Genomic DNA, 14,881 nt, shown 5'->3' with positions numbered 1-14,881 from the left:
TACTGCCTTTTCGAAAGTCTTACCTAACGGCGTAGTAATCCCGAAGTCTTATTATAAGGCGTAGAAGAGCCTATAGTAGCCTTAGTAGGAACAAGCCTTCGAACGAGAGATAACTTAATTTACGGAAAAGGGGGTTTACGAAGTCGTTTACCTACTATATAACGCTAAAGTCCTGCCTAGCAAGTAGGTATATAATATTAAAACTAATAAAAACAACGAAATTATACGCTATAAGGCCCGATATATAGTTTATAGAAACTACGAGAAAGGTAACTAGTTATTATAAAAGGTTTACGCTATAGTTACCTCTACTACCGCAACCTACCTTTTCTTCGCAGTTATCATACTTCTCGATCTTAAATATAAAGTATATAATTTCGATACTACTTTCTTAGCTGCCTCGATTCTAAAGGGGGTTAAGGTATACGTCTAGCCCCCTGCTAGCTATGCTACTATAGATAATAAGGTTTAGCTACTTTATAAGGCATTTTATAGATTAAGAAAATTACTATTTTAGTAGTTTCGACTTATTAAAGGTAAAATAGAACAAATTAGCTTTACTACTATTAATAGGGAGGTTTGTCTCTTCGTTAATTATAAGATTAAAGCGTACGTTCTTATATACGTCGACGATAACGCTATTACCGCTCCTAATAAGTAAGTCATAATAGAAGTTCGTCGTCTCCTCGAGAAGGTCTGTTCTCTTAAAGACCTTGGCAAGGCTACCGATTTTCTCGGTTTCTAGATTAAACGCGATAGAGCTGCTAGTAAGATTTTCGTTTCCTAAGCTAAGTATGTAAAAGCAGTACTTTAACGATTTGACTTTAATAGTTTAAATACTATTAAGACGCTTATAGCAACTACTAACGATCTGCCTATTACCTAGGATAAGAACGAGTACTTGCTTAACAAATAATAACTTTATATTAAATAAACCGGCTGCCTTAACTTCCTAGTGGCTAGAACTCGCGTTAACATAGCCTATACCGTTAGTAAATTATTATAAGCGAATTTAAAGCCTTCTAAAGCCTATCTTCGTATTATTAAGTACTTATTCCGATACTTTAAAAGCACCGTTTATCTCGGTATTATACTTAGAGGCATCCTTACGATTAATAAGTTAAGGCTTTACGCTATTGTAGATACTTCTTTCGCTAATAATAAGCTATTACGAGTCTTGATAGGTAGTTACGTTGTCTTCCTTGCTAGTATACCGATTGCTTAGAAGTTAAAGAAACAGACTTTTATAACTTTAAATACTACGGAGGCTAAATTTATCAATCTTATACTGTTAGAAGTATAAGTATATTATACTTCTATTTTACTTATTTATCCTATTTAGTCTTATCTAAGACTTAGTAGGACTTACAAAAGTAACTAGCTAAGAATGGCTGCTTGCTAGTTTAAACATATGACATTCAGATCCCTATGGAATACTCTCTTTAACCTTATCTAAAAGTCTATTTAGTTAAAGAAGATTCTAGTCTGATTTATAAGCTGCTTTATAAGCTAGTTGACGTATATACTTACGTATACTAAACCTAGCTTATAGCTTCCTATATTAGCTATTATAGGCAACGTTATACTACTATATAACTAGCCTAATTCTCTCTCTTAGCTAGCTATTAGTTCCTCAACCAACTCAGCTTCAATATAAGCCTATACATTCTTTACTATTAAAGCCCTACTTCATAAGTACAAGTTCCCTTACTCTAATACCCTGTTATAAGGATATCGTACTATCTACGAGATTCCTACCTACCGTTCCAACATATACCTATAGTAATTACTATAAAGTAGATTAGACGTTGCCTTTCCTAACTACTTAGCAAACCTATTACTATGCCTACTATTATGTTTACTAACAATACTAACGGCTACGATAACGTTATAAACCTACTTAACAAGGCACGAACCTGCTATATCGATATCCGATATAAATAGATTATATAGGAGGTTTACACTACGAAAAGTATTAAACTCCGACTTATCAAAAGCGTTAATATAGCTGCCGATAGACTTACAAAGCTACTAGTTACGGTTAAACATAAGGAATTCGTTCGTTTGTTAGGCATAGCGGAGGGATTGGATTAAGAGGGGGATTTTAAGACTATAAGACTATTGATATTAAGACTTCGGGATTCGGAGGATTTCACAGCCTCCTATTAGCTAGGTTTAACTGGTAATTAACCGAGTTTTCTAATAGTTGAGAACTCCTCGGATTTAGAGGATTTGGGACTTTTCCTATATTTCCTATTATTCTACTGCTTTTTCGCTAAGGAGTCTGAGAGGGGGTGTAGGTAGCAGGCCTCGCCGGCCCGTCACGTGGGCTGACGGCCGCCACCACTGGTCTTAGCCAGCCTCCACAGCCCTTTAGCCAGTTAGTTAGTTCTTCCAACCAACAACACCACTTTCCCCATTCTGAGCGTTCTGTGCCGGTTCTCGCCCACAAAAACTCCACCACGACTCAGCTGCTAAAACATGAGGAAGTTCGTGAATGGTTCGGATGACGGTTTGCTAAACAGACGACCTCAGTTTCATCCCAAGAAAGTACTGCGCCGAAGTGTTCAGTTATGGAAACTACCGCCTGCAGTTGCATCCAGTCAGTCAGCCTACTCTCGTCTTAAGTACAGCTACCCGCCACAACCCACTACGGTTAACTTGCAGATCTATCCAAAACTGGATGGCAAGTCCGGGAAGCTCTCCCATTGGTTTTTGTACAATTAGCGCCGCACAGCCCAACAGACGGCTTGCATATCTGGTTTCGCGTATATCTGATGTGAGTAAACAGTACCATGTCAAGTTGTTAGACTACCGCGCGCGCCAAAGCTCCATCACTTCTTAGCTCGCTGGTGTCGCAATCTATTTGAAGAAAGCTGTCATTATGGTCACGTATGTAGGTGGATTGGCACTATTTGTAGACTCGAACCACTACATTGGAAAAGAATTTCAAGGTCCCCACGTATTGCTTTACAAAAGAAGCTAAAGACGCACGGGGAACTGGTTTCTTCAAAAGAGTAATTCCGGATTGGGCCTTGAAACCGCTAAGTGAGCTGTTCGCCCAGAAAGGGAAAGAAAATGGTGCTGAAGAGAGAAACATGTTTAAGTGAGTGACAGCTTGATACTAAAGGCGAAAGCCTACAATTCCTTGCGATGTGCTGCGCCAAATTATGAACTTCGTTTTTATGAAACGAGGCATGCGATGAACGTTTTCTTGGGTGTATCTCAAGTCAAGCGTATGACAGCCGCGGGTTGCCACACCACACTATCCAATAATTTCGGCAGGACCGCAACAATACCGAGTGACAGCCGTGTTTATGCTTCTAGTATCTTGACAAGCATGGTTTTCCCTCTGAATAAGTATGAGGCATGCCAAGCTATAGAAAGCTTTTCCATTGGTGTTTGATTCGGAACAAAAAGATCGAAGGAGTCGAGGCCATCTAGCACCTCTACGTGATTCAGCTATGGACCGATATCCGCAGCAAGCCTGTGACTTCCAGTTTGAGAGACGGGGAGGGTATCATCCAGAGCCAGGAGATGCCAAGATCCAACTGCATTGAATGCGATTAACTGCCAGGTCTTAGTAGTTCTTGCGTCCTGAAATTCCTTGGCACTCGGTCTTCTCGGCCAGAAGCCGGCCTGAACGGGTTCGCTGAGTCCACGCTTAGGGGGCTATACACTCGGAGTCCGTAAACTGGCCGTAAGTGGGAGCCGCAAGATCTTGAATCTCATGACCATTAGTTGAGTATGATGCAAGCCGAGATCGGGTTTTAGGAGAAGCCATTAGCGCTCGGGTGTGAGGGTCATTGTCTAAGGGTTGGGGGTTATTGGTCGCACATACATGATCGCCAAGGACCCCTGTCCCACGTTTGAGAGCTCCCTTAGCGATGTCAATGGCTATTCCCGAACCCGACCACCTCTAGCGAGTTTATTTTCGTCGTTACGGTCTAGACTATTTTCCCGAGTCAGTCACAGTTCTCCATCCTCACTGCCCACTGCTCAAGTAAGCCGTTTCAGGCGCGGGGCCGAAAGGTCCGATGAAACAGGATGATTTTTTGCTTCGATAAAGGGGCCAAAAATGAGGTACCTTTAAACGCACCATAACATAGAGAAGCAATGAACGGCGGGTGACAGTAAAGAAAATGCCAACTTGGCAGGAGGACACTCTTCGTTTGGGTGACATCATGCCGCAGTTAGCTACCTTACATTGTCAAGACAGCTTTGTAGATATTTGGAAGGAAATCCTGTTTTTGATGCCCCTGTAAGCGATTCTCTCATGCCATTAGACCCTTAAAATAGAGTAATATCAAGTGGACCAACTAAAGGTCCATCATGCTGTCAGTCTAGACCACTTGATCAAGGGTGAACTCTTCAGCCTAACCAGGTTGTAAGGTTGGCTTTTTGTGGGTCAGCCATAGGGCTTCGGGTGCCAAGACAGGCATTGACAGGTAGGGCTGGACGTGTTCAGCCTTATAACACCCAAATATGGCCAAGATTGACCGAAACAAGGTAATATGTTCAACAACCCTAGCATTCAATCAATTTGAAGAGCGCGGACCTGCTCGGCTTTGGGGGTGTTCGGGCGTCGAGAGCAACAATGTCCTGTGCCAAGCTGTCAACCATGGAAGTGCCAGAAGCTCTGGCCTGTAAGACTTGCTCGGTGCTTTGAAATCTTTCGTCCCCCCTGAATCCACCGCCTCAGTTACGGGTCCTCTAGTGTCAGGAAGATACAGCTTCAATATAGCTGTTTGTCGTTTGCTATCACACTTTTGTCCAAGAAAGAGGGTCTCGTGACTATTCATGGCCTTTGACATGTCCAAGCCCATTATTCTACACGAGAACACGACAAGTTTTTTGATTGTTGGTCTTCAAGATGAAACTGAAGCTATTGAATCCAAGAGAATATCGACGGATTTCGGAGTCAAGACCAGACCGAAATAGAAAGAAGTCATCATGATAATCTCTATAAAGGATGAGAATGTCTTCTGCTTCAACAGATCTAATCATCACTCACAATCACAACAGTTTCATTCACATTCGCTCAGACTCATATCTTCATTCGCTTCTCAAAGCTAAACTACACTCACTTCTTGATCATCCAAAAAAACAAATCTCCTTCATTCAAAATGGTTTCCTTCAAGATCTCCACCGTCCTGGCTCTGGCCGCTGCCGTTTCTGCTGCTCCCACCGAGAAACTTCAGTCTCGTGCCTCTGTCCCCCACGACTCGATCAGCCCAGTTGCTCAACGTATCCAGACAGGTGGCAACGGCAAGCTCATCGAGACCTTCAACCCTCTTCTCCACATCGCCCATGGCTGCCAGCCGTACCCTGCTGTCGCTGATAACGGCGACATCAGCGGTGGCCTTCAGGATTCCGGCAGCGCCACCGGCGGCTGCAGAGACCAGAGCAAGGGTCAGACTTACGCCCGCGCCGGCGTCGTTGACGGCAAGACTTGCGTCATGTACGCCTGGTACTTCCCCAAGGACCACCCCACCAGCGGCAACGTTGCTGGAGGCCACCGCCACGACTGGGAGAACATTGTCATCTGCGTCGACGACCCGGCTGCCGCCACTCCCAAGATCACCGCCGCCGGCGCCTCTTCTCACAACGGCTACAGCAAGGTCAGCGGTGCTCCCAAGATGAACGGCAACAGCCCCAAGGTTGAATACTTCACGACCTTCCCCACCAACCACGAGCTCCAGTTCACCGATACCAAGGGAAAGACTTACCCCATCTCCGACTGGGACGCCATGCCCGAGGCTGCCAAGAAGGGTCTCCAGGATGCTGACTTCGGAAAGGCCAACGTTCCCTTCAAGGATGGCAGCTTCGAGTCCAAGGTCCGCGATGCCACCAGTGCTTAAATGCACATTGGCTTACAAGTCTTCTGTTTCCTTTGTATCATGACTGGGTCTTATGAGCGTGCTTCTGTATTGGTCGACCATTGTTGAATGTTTGGAATTGTTTGATTTAGGTCTTCTTAGCTTTTCATTTACAATATAGCAGTCTGGGTTGCTTCATTCAAGGTCCATCTTGGTTTTTGTGACTACGTCCGTGATATGACATTTTCGTAAACATTCTAGTGTAAACTGACAGCAAGTATATGGCTCACTGAAGACTATTACTCGCATATAATACATGCTCCTCGCTGCGCTTCATAACTTGGTGGCTTGATAGAAAAGTATCATCTACATCGAACCCTTAACAGAAAATGGCACTGAAAAACTATATCTTCTGCCTCGGAATGGCAATCCAGAGCGATTCACATGTCGCAAGCTCCGTCCCGGACGCGTCTTTGATCACAGCACTTAGAAGTAGCCGTTTCCCTTTGATCTCCTTGATTCGGCCCACACCAAGGACGACGTCTGGTGTCGCGACTGGTTTGAGGTACTTGATGTTCATTGAGGCAGTCACGGTGTTCATGGAGAAAACCGGACTGTCCCTGTCGGTGTTCATGTTTCGTTGGATCAAAATGCCAAGTACTTCGTCGATGAGTACTGCCACGAGGCCGCCGTGGGCAATGTGGGGGTAACCATCAACTCCTTGAGAGAGTGCGAAGAGGACTGAGACTTCGTTGATGACTGATCTGCCGGGTGCCTCCTTATAGAAACAAATACAGGCAGGTATGCCGGATGAACTGTTTATTGTTCTGCCAAAGAATCTATCGTGAGGGTTGGCGTTCTCTGGATCGCGGGCAGGGGGGATGAATGTTATGGTGTTGGGAGCGGACAGGAGGGTGTGACACCAGGGGAGGGCCGTAAGCTCGCTGACAGACTGCGGTAAGCCGTCAAAGGCTGCCGCACCCTTGGATTGTTCGCTCATACTGTGCAGAAGTATGTACGTTGTTTTTGGTATGATGGTGTCTGTTGATGAATGTTGCTGTGTCGGCGAAGGGGACGAATGACGATGTCGTCTAATTCGTACAGCAGCCAACAGTTGAACCTCGGCAAAAAGTCCCTGCATCATTCATCGTTTCACGTGAGTCCTATATGCACTTCCACAACTAGGTGCATTTCACTCTGCACTCCAAGCCTTAGATCTGTTCACTTTTTCATACTTGTTTGCAATGATTCTCAAATTCCGGTTCAGCACTTCAGTCCCTTCATACAAGCTCAATTGTTGTTTTTAACATTCCACGCTAACCCCACAACCGCTAGGACCCTTATTATGGTGGTTAGGCACTATAATCCACAGAGCTACCACTGGGGTTTCCCCTCCAGCCCGTCGCAAGGCTGTTATAGGCCTATCCCCATATTATAGCGCTTTAATAACTTGCATAAAGCCTTACAGGTGTCTCGCCATTGACCATAACCACCAATACCCAACAGCCCGAGAACGATGTCCGGAATCCTCGGTGCAGCTGACACAATGTAAAACAGCACGGAAAAATCACATCACATGCCAAGGAGCCCTAGGAGAGGGCGATGATTTTGGTGGTGGTAACAGACAGTGAAGAGCTTAGGTGCAACTCAGACAGATTCCAGGTGCAGCAGCCACGAATTTGCTTCTTTGACCGTTATTTCATACCAAGCTAGGTAGGTAATTCAGTTACGGGATGGGAAAGTTTACTCTTTGAAACCTCTGATGGAACTGCTGGCAAGGGCGTATTGGGACAATAAAGTCAGTTTATGACGATCCGGGCGAACAACCGAGAACTGTCAAAAAAAAACAAGCAGACAGTAAGAAACGGTGATCGGCATTCAAACAAAATACCTTCTTTCAGCCCTGGGCCGGGCCAAAGCCAAGATCCCTTAATCTGCTCATACTACAACACAGTGGTAATAAGTGAGCACCTCAGTTACCCACGCAATCCCGCGAGTCAGGATGCCGCACTAAGTTTTCAATTTTAGAGACCGCGTCAACCTCCGACGCGCTTCAATATACATCTGGCATTGACCTTGATAGTGGCTGTCTATATTTCAACTCTTAAGCATCGCTTCGGAGTCGTCTCGGGACGAATAATCTCCAGTAGTGTTCTCACCTAATCCGAAACTCGTCACCAAGGCCATTTAGTCATCAATCAACTAGCTCCCCATCGACAAGATGATCGACGGCAGCGTGGTGGCCTACAACGCGGCTGTCTTCATAAGCACGCTATTCCTCCTTGAGGCGGGCGCCGACAAGTTCGTTGACCACACGGCCATCGTTGCGCGGCGCACCGGCGTCCCGGACACGCTTATCGCACTCCTCACCGCCGGCGCCGAATGGGAAGAGGTAAAAAGACCCGTACACTCCGGTCGCTGAATTGGGGCAACACCCTGGCATCTACTGGGTTTCTCATAGCTGACGCGCTCACAGCTCGCAGTGGTCGTCAGCGCCCTGGCCCAAGGCCGCGCTCCTCTGGCCCTGGGTAACATTGTCGGCTCCGCCATCTCAAACATCCTCGGCGCATTTTCGCTTGGTCTTCTTTTCCGCCGGAAGGGGGAAGCATTGCAATATGATGGCAGCGCGCATATCTACTCTGCACTTCTCCTCGCCGTGACCACCATCATCATTCCCGCAACTTACTTCCCTCGACAGGACCTCTGGCGGGTGGTGGGCATCGTCCTCATAGTCGCCTTCGTTGTATATATTGGCTCTGTAGGATGGGCCATCAACCGTGGAATCGTTGTTGCGCCCGAGGGATCAGACAGCGACAGCGACAGTTCCAGCGATGACGAAAGTGATGCCGAGTCTGCCTCGTCCGCTAGCAGCAGCAACCGCCGTCGCAGACCCAACGGGGAGCAGCAGCCTCTGCTCCGTCCATCCGAGAACTTTGCTCGACGCAGGCGTGGCCTGGCGTACCACATCGGCTGGCTCTTTGCTGGTTTTATCGCCATTTGCTTGTCGGGCTACGTTCTCTCCACCGCGGCGACTAACGTAGCCGATGCCCTGGGCGCATCTGAGGTCCTGTTCGGCATTGTCGTGCTCGCCATCGGAACCACGCTGCCGGAGAAGTTCGTGGCCGTCCTTAGCGGCAATCGTGGTCACGGCGGAATTCTTGTCGCCAACACCGTCGGAAGCAACATTTTCCTGTTGACGCTCTGCCTGGGTATTGTCATGGTTGGCACTGATGGAGAGCTGGGTGGTGCTGGAGGCGTGGAGCTTGCGGAGCTGGCTGTGCTCTGGGTATCCACTTTGCTATTTACGGGAACCGTGTGGACTGGGGGCCGGTTCGATCGCTTGGTTGGCGGCTTAATGTTGGTCGGCTATATCGCCTTCATTGTGGTGGAGTTTGCTGTTCTTCGTCGACCATTTGACGCCTGAATAGCTACCTACCGTAAGGAGGGGCGGCACGTCCAGCACCAAGGAAGATAAAAATATCATATCTTGCGATGCCCTGGTTAAGGGGTTAGAGAACGGGCCAAAGGATGCTGCAAGTCAATGCCGTTGTTGGAATTGGCACGACCAATTCCCACGAGTGTGTAGTACTCCGGCCTAGCTTCAATTCTACCACAGATTCCGGCGCCAAGATGTGAATCATGGGGATTTGCGATGGTTCGATGGCTTCAGCCTGAAACCGTGAGCCTGAAGACATGGAATTGGACTTCTCGGTCTAGATTGCAATCAAAATACCGTACGGTTTTGCTTTATCGAAAAAATAGTCTAGCTAATTCAGAAACATCACTCGAAAAGTAAAAACCTTTGAAGTATTAGCTAGCAGATAGCATACATTGCAGCTTGGGTTTACCTGAAACCCCAGAGAATAGGAAGGCTAACCAGACTCCTCTTTGTTAAAACGAGTATACCGGTACCAAATGAGGACCAATATTTATTGTCAACCCAAAATGGGGTTAAGATGTACCTCGTTATTGAAGCTTTAAGAATCCGGGTCACGCTATGCTTCGGTCGTCTATTTCATATTTCAGGCAAAAAGCCTAATGGCTTGGCCAAACAATGATCAGTTATCGACATGGACTCTTCCTTCCCCAGGTTTCGTGGGAGTGTTGTTCACGTCGATGAGGGGTAGGTTGGATGTTTCTCTTTCGCCTCTGCGCTACCTTACTTCTCGGTTATAGTTTGTAACAACCCTCTAATACGGCCCTTTTGCTATAGAACAATATTAATAGAACCCAATATCGAAATCCAATACTTACAGCTCATAGATTAAACTAACTTGGGGTGTCGTTAGCAGATGCAGTCAACCGTTGGATAACCAGCAACCAGAACTGGAAACCTTACAACTTGAGTCGCGCCACCACCAAATAGCCGGTCCTAATCAATGAAGATCATCCAAATGGCCAACTCGCGAGAACCAACAGCGCCCGCCCCCGCGTTCTATATCACGAGGATTCGCACTAAACTAGGTACAGTGTAACCTGTGGTTGGCTGGCCGGCGGATGGCAGTTAATCACAAGCGACGGCAGATGGCTGCTGTTAGAATAACCGGCCCCGGTCTATTGCAACCGTCTTGGCGGTGGTGCATTTCCCAAATTTTCCAAATTCGTACTGGGGTTTCCCAGAACGTCGTTGGCAGCCTCCTCCGCACCGCCTGGGACCAGCAGAACGTGTTTCTCGTTTGGGTACGGCACAACAGGCTAAATCTCCGCAACTCGGCAGTTATCCGCGCGCCCACGTGCTGGTTTGCTTCCTTACTGTGGGGATGCCCTTGACATCACGATGGTCTAGCCTCAGTCCCGGTGGACGATGATGTGGATGTTGCACAGACAGAATGGGGCAGATGGACGAATGCGATGTTTGTTTGTCGGATATAAAAGCCTCCTGGACGACCACAGTCGATGGATAAACGTAGACCAAGCAGCGAAACAGAACTACAACATCTAGCATTCACTTGAAAGAAAACATTCAGCATGAAGTACTCTCTCATTCTCGCAGCTGCCGCCTCCGGCGCTCTGGCGTCCCTCAACTGCACTGCCACGGCAGAGGTCAAGACCTACTGCTGCCCAGACACCAAGTCTGAGCTCGTCAAGACCGGTCCCGCTGGCGCCCTCATCATGATGGGATGTGCCGCTGACAACACCAACAAGTATGTACCTCTTTGGCGTAGCTCCGGTCGCAAGTTTCTTTTCTGACAAGATACCAGGAACTGGTACTGGAACTATAACGGTCTCTACACGGCCTACTCGACCCAGTTCAAGGACTGTTTTCTCAACACCATCCCCTTCAACGACCTCAAGGGTAATCTTTTGATTTCTTTTATTGCTAATGTTGAACCGAGACATAGTTTTTAGTAACTCTGCTGACTTGTGAAACCCCAGTCCTTCCCGATTGCAAGGCAGACACGTATGTCCTTGATCTCACCCGCGGCAAGTCCGGCCCCCTCGACAAGTGCAACCCCAACTGCGTCAGCCAGAACAAGTTCCCCGCCAACACCTACTTCGGTGACCGTCAGAAGGAGACCAACATGGCGTCCGACTTCCCCCGTCCTAACCCGGGCGGCGGATGGCCTGGCTGGCCGGGAAGGCAGCGCAGGGTTTAGACGGCGATTGCTAGCTACGGCGAACGCAGGCTGCCGTCCCACGTCGACAGGGGTTGGGCTGGTCATTGGACATTCTTTCAAAATACAAGATCGACCTTTTACTTGGTTGTACGTTACAAGATAGATTGGCCGAGTAGTCAAATATAGTCGATCTTGCGAACGATTCTGCCTCTGACTCGAGCAATAGCATTAAGACTAGGTACGCGAATATGGTAAATCAAATACGCCGCGAAGAGAAAAGACCAAACGCAAAGGTATCAAATCGGCCGTGAAAGCAAATACAGGAAACCATCCGTGCCCAGTTCATCATCAGCTTGCGGCAGTCGTAGCTGCCTTCGAACTCTCGCCCTCCTTGTGTCCAGGCCTCAAAATCTTCTTCAGGCTCTTTGGGTCTTCCAGCGCATCCAGCGCCTTCTGCGTAGTGCTCTTCACCGGCGGCCCGTCGTCGCCTGCCTCCTCCATGTGCTGCAGCGCACTCTCGGTCGAGCTCATAGAGCTGGAGCTGGGGCTTCGGGCTAGAACCATGTTCACCATTCTGCCCTCCTTCTTCTTCGTCTGCACCTGTTCCTTCTTGAGCTTCTGCAACTCCTCGTCCTCGCAGTGCATGGTGACGATGCCCATTCCCGGGAAGTTGGCCTCGAGGAACTCTTTAAGCTTGGGAAGAATCGACTTGTCGGGCCGATATGTTCCAGAATCGTTGTCGATGAAGAGCTGGTAGTGTGCAGGGTTGTGAGGGGGATGTCCGTGGGGGGGGCCGTCGGGTAACTCATCTGCGGGGTGTGTCTTTTCCTTTGGCTCAGGGTCGTCCGAAGCATCTGGTTTCTCTAGCCGGCGGACGAAGAACTCGCCAGAGCAGGCAATGTATGTCTCTACGTCACTGTGCATGGTATGTTTACTCAACATGTCGATGCTGAACTCCTTTCCAGTCTCTGTGAAGCGGAACATGCCGTCGAGAGTAAGTACGTATGTGAAGATGCGGCCGCCTTCATCAAAGTGTACCATCTTAAGGAACTGGAGCGATGCCTCCTCGGACCGCGGTTTAAACACTCCATATTCAGTCGAACTGTCGAAATTGTACACTCGACTATGTTGCTTATGCAGTGCCTTGTTGAGGATCTTGCCCCTCAAACCGCTCTTGGCGAACATTAGACCAATCATGGGCCGGAATTCGACATAGCGATGGTATAGTTCAGGAGGCACGGGGCCGGACAACTGCATCTCATTGGATTGGAAACTAAGAAAAATGGTCAGTAAAGAATCACAGTATGATTAAGCTGGGCAACCAACTCGTATTTTTGAGTATTTTTATTGTCTTGGTTGTCATTGCCCGTGTCAGAACGGGCATCATCGTTCTCATCCTTGTTGACCTTGATACCCGTGAGACGGCCAATCATGGGGCTGAAATGCTTGAAGTACGTAGTCGGTCCAACCGTATACATCTGGGCATGTGGAGGGTCCGATTTTCCTAAAACCTCCATGCTGATCCAGAGCCTCGGTGACATGTCAACTGTCGGGTCGAAATGGCTCGTGATTGCCTTGAAGAAATAGGCGCGTTTGCTTCCCATACGCTTCTTTGCGATGAATTCCTGGCCCGGAGGCGGAAACCCTTCCCAGTCTTCTCCAACATGCGGCACCCTAACGGTGACGTTACCCAGGCGGTCGTCGGCGTCGGGGTAGTCTTCGTCATACAGTCGGCACTTTAAGATGAAGCCGTCAGAGGGGACATTGGCGACAACCCACTCATCATTCCACACCGGCTCTGTCGTCCGTCTCTCGGTCCTTGTCCGGTGGGTGAGATCAGGGTCCTCTTTATGTCGCTTTGGAATAGCCGCTTTGAGAGTGACATGGATGAAGGGGTCGGAGGATCTGGTACTGAGGTCTGCGGCCGGGAGATTGCTGGCTTTATGGAAGATGAAACGCACCGTATAACCCGGTGGCGCATCTGGAAGCGGAGTTGTATCGAAGCCACCAGAAGGCTTCATGTTTGTCTTGTCCTTTACCTTCTCTTTCCCCTCGACATACAGTCCCTTGAGATCACTGGAGTGATGGTGAGGCTTCTCGTTGGGTGGCTTGTGACCATCAGCATCCGGGTTCTGTGTGCTCTCGATCCTGTTCTCAAGAGCTGCCTCCTTGTGCTGAGGCGAGCCAGTCTCGTTAGTTGATGGTCCGTCATGTGTTGTCGGGTTGCCGCCATCAGTGGCAGGACCGCTCACAGCCGCACCTTCTGGAGATTGGCCATTCAAAGCTGTGCCGTTGGCTGCATGGCCGTTGGTGTTTGTCTCTTGAGCAGTGGACGTGCCGTTGGGTATGTGGCCATCCGTCGCTGGACTGTCGCCTGCCGAGCCATTGGGGGCATGTCCGTTTGGAACATGTTCATTTGCTTGCTGCTGAGTGGCAGAAGCCGCATGAGATTCGTTGCTTGAATTGAGAGGTGCGGTCGTATTAGAGATGGCGGGCCCATCAGACGGCCCGTCTGAGGGTGGATGCCCGTTGGGCCTTTGGTCCTCTTCTGCTGACATCTCCGCGGGCCAATGTCAGTCAGAGGCAAAGCAAGTAAGCCTTTCTAGTGTCAAAGAAGACGTCGTGGCTGATGCAGTCCAAGATATTTCGGCTGTCGGGTGGCTAGTGAAAGATGACTTGCGCTTGGCTGTTGGCTGGGCAAACAAGATCCGACCAAGTTGGAAGAGATATAGCGGGAGATCCTGTCAAAACCCTTGCAGGATGTTGTGGCCGTTGCCAAGACCGTAGATCACTTCTAGGGGTCGCCTTGTCGGGCTGGCTGGATTACGGCGCCAATGATGTCTTCAGTGGACCTTTCAAGCTTGGCAACTGGTCCGTGTTTGCCGTTTGCAGAGCTCTCTAATGGGGCGCTCAGACTAGGTAAGATGGGAGCTGTGGCCTACGAATAGATTGGGGCAATAGGATGTAGAAGGTTAAATGACGTTTGGCGATTGGAAAGGCGATTGTCTACGTAGTAGAGGGTATATGTAGGGTTGGCTGCGATTCGAGGGTAAGACAAAAGTCATGTAAAAATGAGATGCATCTGGGAGGCAGCCGAGAAAGAGGGAGGGGTCTCCTTTTTTTTTTTTCTCTTGGGGGTGGGGAGGACCGAGATTATCACAGGCCAGCTGAAAAAGGAAAGGAACGAGAAAAAAAGTGAAAAGCGACGCTCGATCAACAAAGCGTCGCAAGCAACAAACAGCTGGCACTGATGGGTGACGTCATTTCCTCTAGATTTGGCTGTAAGGTGCGGCTAAAAGATGCCGAAGCCGGGATTAGGTAGTCATTTAAGCCTATGGTCCCTGCTTGGCCGCAGCTGACCGCCTGTATCCGGCTGCTATTCTCATCAGAGCTCATCAACGCATGTTTCACAACCACAAACCTTCCAACTTTGGATGTTTGGTTGTCAGTACGTAAAATCGTGTGGGGAAAATGGATGTATTCTGGAAGCCGAGGGTTCCGTGT

General features: G+C 48.5%; 5 protein-coding genes across 5 annotated transcripts; 3 read left to right on the top strand and 2 right to left on the bottom strand.

Moving 5' to 3' along the window:
- Positions 1-5,126: 5,126 nt before the first annotated feature.
- Positions 5,127-5,861, top strand: CTRU02_204954 (necrosis and ethylene-inducing protein 1 precursor; the record flags this gene model as incomplete). The annotated part of the gene is made up of 1 exon (XM_036732223.1): positions 5,127-5,861. The coding sequence occupies one exon, from the start codon at positions 5,127-5,129 to the stop codon at positions 5,859-5,861; it is 735 nt and encodes a 244-aa protein (XP_036575999.1).
- Positions 5,862-6,222: 361 nt separating this feature from the next.
- On the bottom strand, positions 6,223-6,819 carry CTRU02_204953 (thioesterase family protein; the record flags this gene model as incomplete). The annotated part of the gene is made up of 1 exon (XM_036732224.1): positions 6,223-6,819. The coding sequence occupies one exon, from the start codon at positions 6,817-6,819 to the stop codon at positions 6,223-6,225; it is 597 nt and encodes a 198-aa protein (XP_036576000.1).
- Positions 6,820-8,040: 1,221 nt separating this feature from the next.
- Positions 8,041-9,243, top strand: CTRU02_204952 (sodium calcium transporter; the record flags this gene model as incomplete). The annotated part of the gene is made up of 2 exons (XM_036732225.1): positions 8,041-8,211; positions 8,296-9,243. 2 exons carry the CDS (start codon positions 8,041-8,043, stop codon positions 9,241-9,243), a joined length of 1,119 nt encoding a protein of 372 aa, XP_036576001.1.
- A 1,544-nt stretch (positions 9,244-10,787) lies between these two features.
- CTRU02_204951 (uncharacterized protein) lies at positions 10,788-11,416 on the top strand (the record flags this gene model as incomplete). The annotated part of the gene is made up of 3 exons (XM_036732226.1): positions 10,788-10,963; positions 11,021-11,115; positions 11,196-11,416. 3 exons carry the CDS (start codon positions 10,788-10,790, stop codon positions 11,414-11,416), a joined length of 492 nt encoding a protein of 163 aa, XP_036576002.1.
- A 309-nt stretch (positions 11,417-11,725) lies between these two features.
- Positions 11,726-13,935, bottom strand: CTRU02_204950 (C2 domain-containing protein; the record flags this gene model as incomplete). Its single annotated transcript, XM_070204459.1, has 2 exons — positions 11,726-12,664; positions 12,700-13,935. 2 exons carry the CDS (start codon positions 13,933-13,935, stop codon positions 11,726-11,728), a joined length of 2,175 nt encoding a protein of 724 aa, XP_070061563.1.
- Between the last annotated feature and the right edge of the window lie 946 nt (positions 13,936-14,881).

This window comes from Colletotrichum truncatum (genome assembly GCF_014235925.2).
Source record: "Colletotrichum truncatum strain CMES1059 chromosome Unknown Contig_0003, whole genome shotgun sequence".
Taxonomy (NCBI): Eukaryota; Fungi; Ascomycota; class Sordariomycetes; order Glomerellales; family Glomerellaceae; genus Colletotrichum; species Colletotrichum truncatum.
This window is presented reverse-complemented; position numbering and strand designations above follow the sequence as displayed.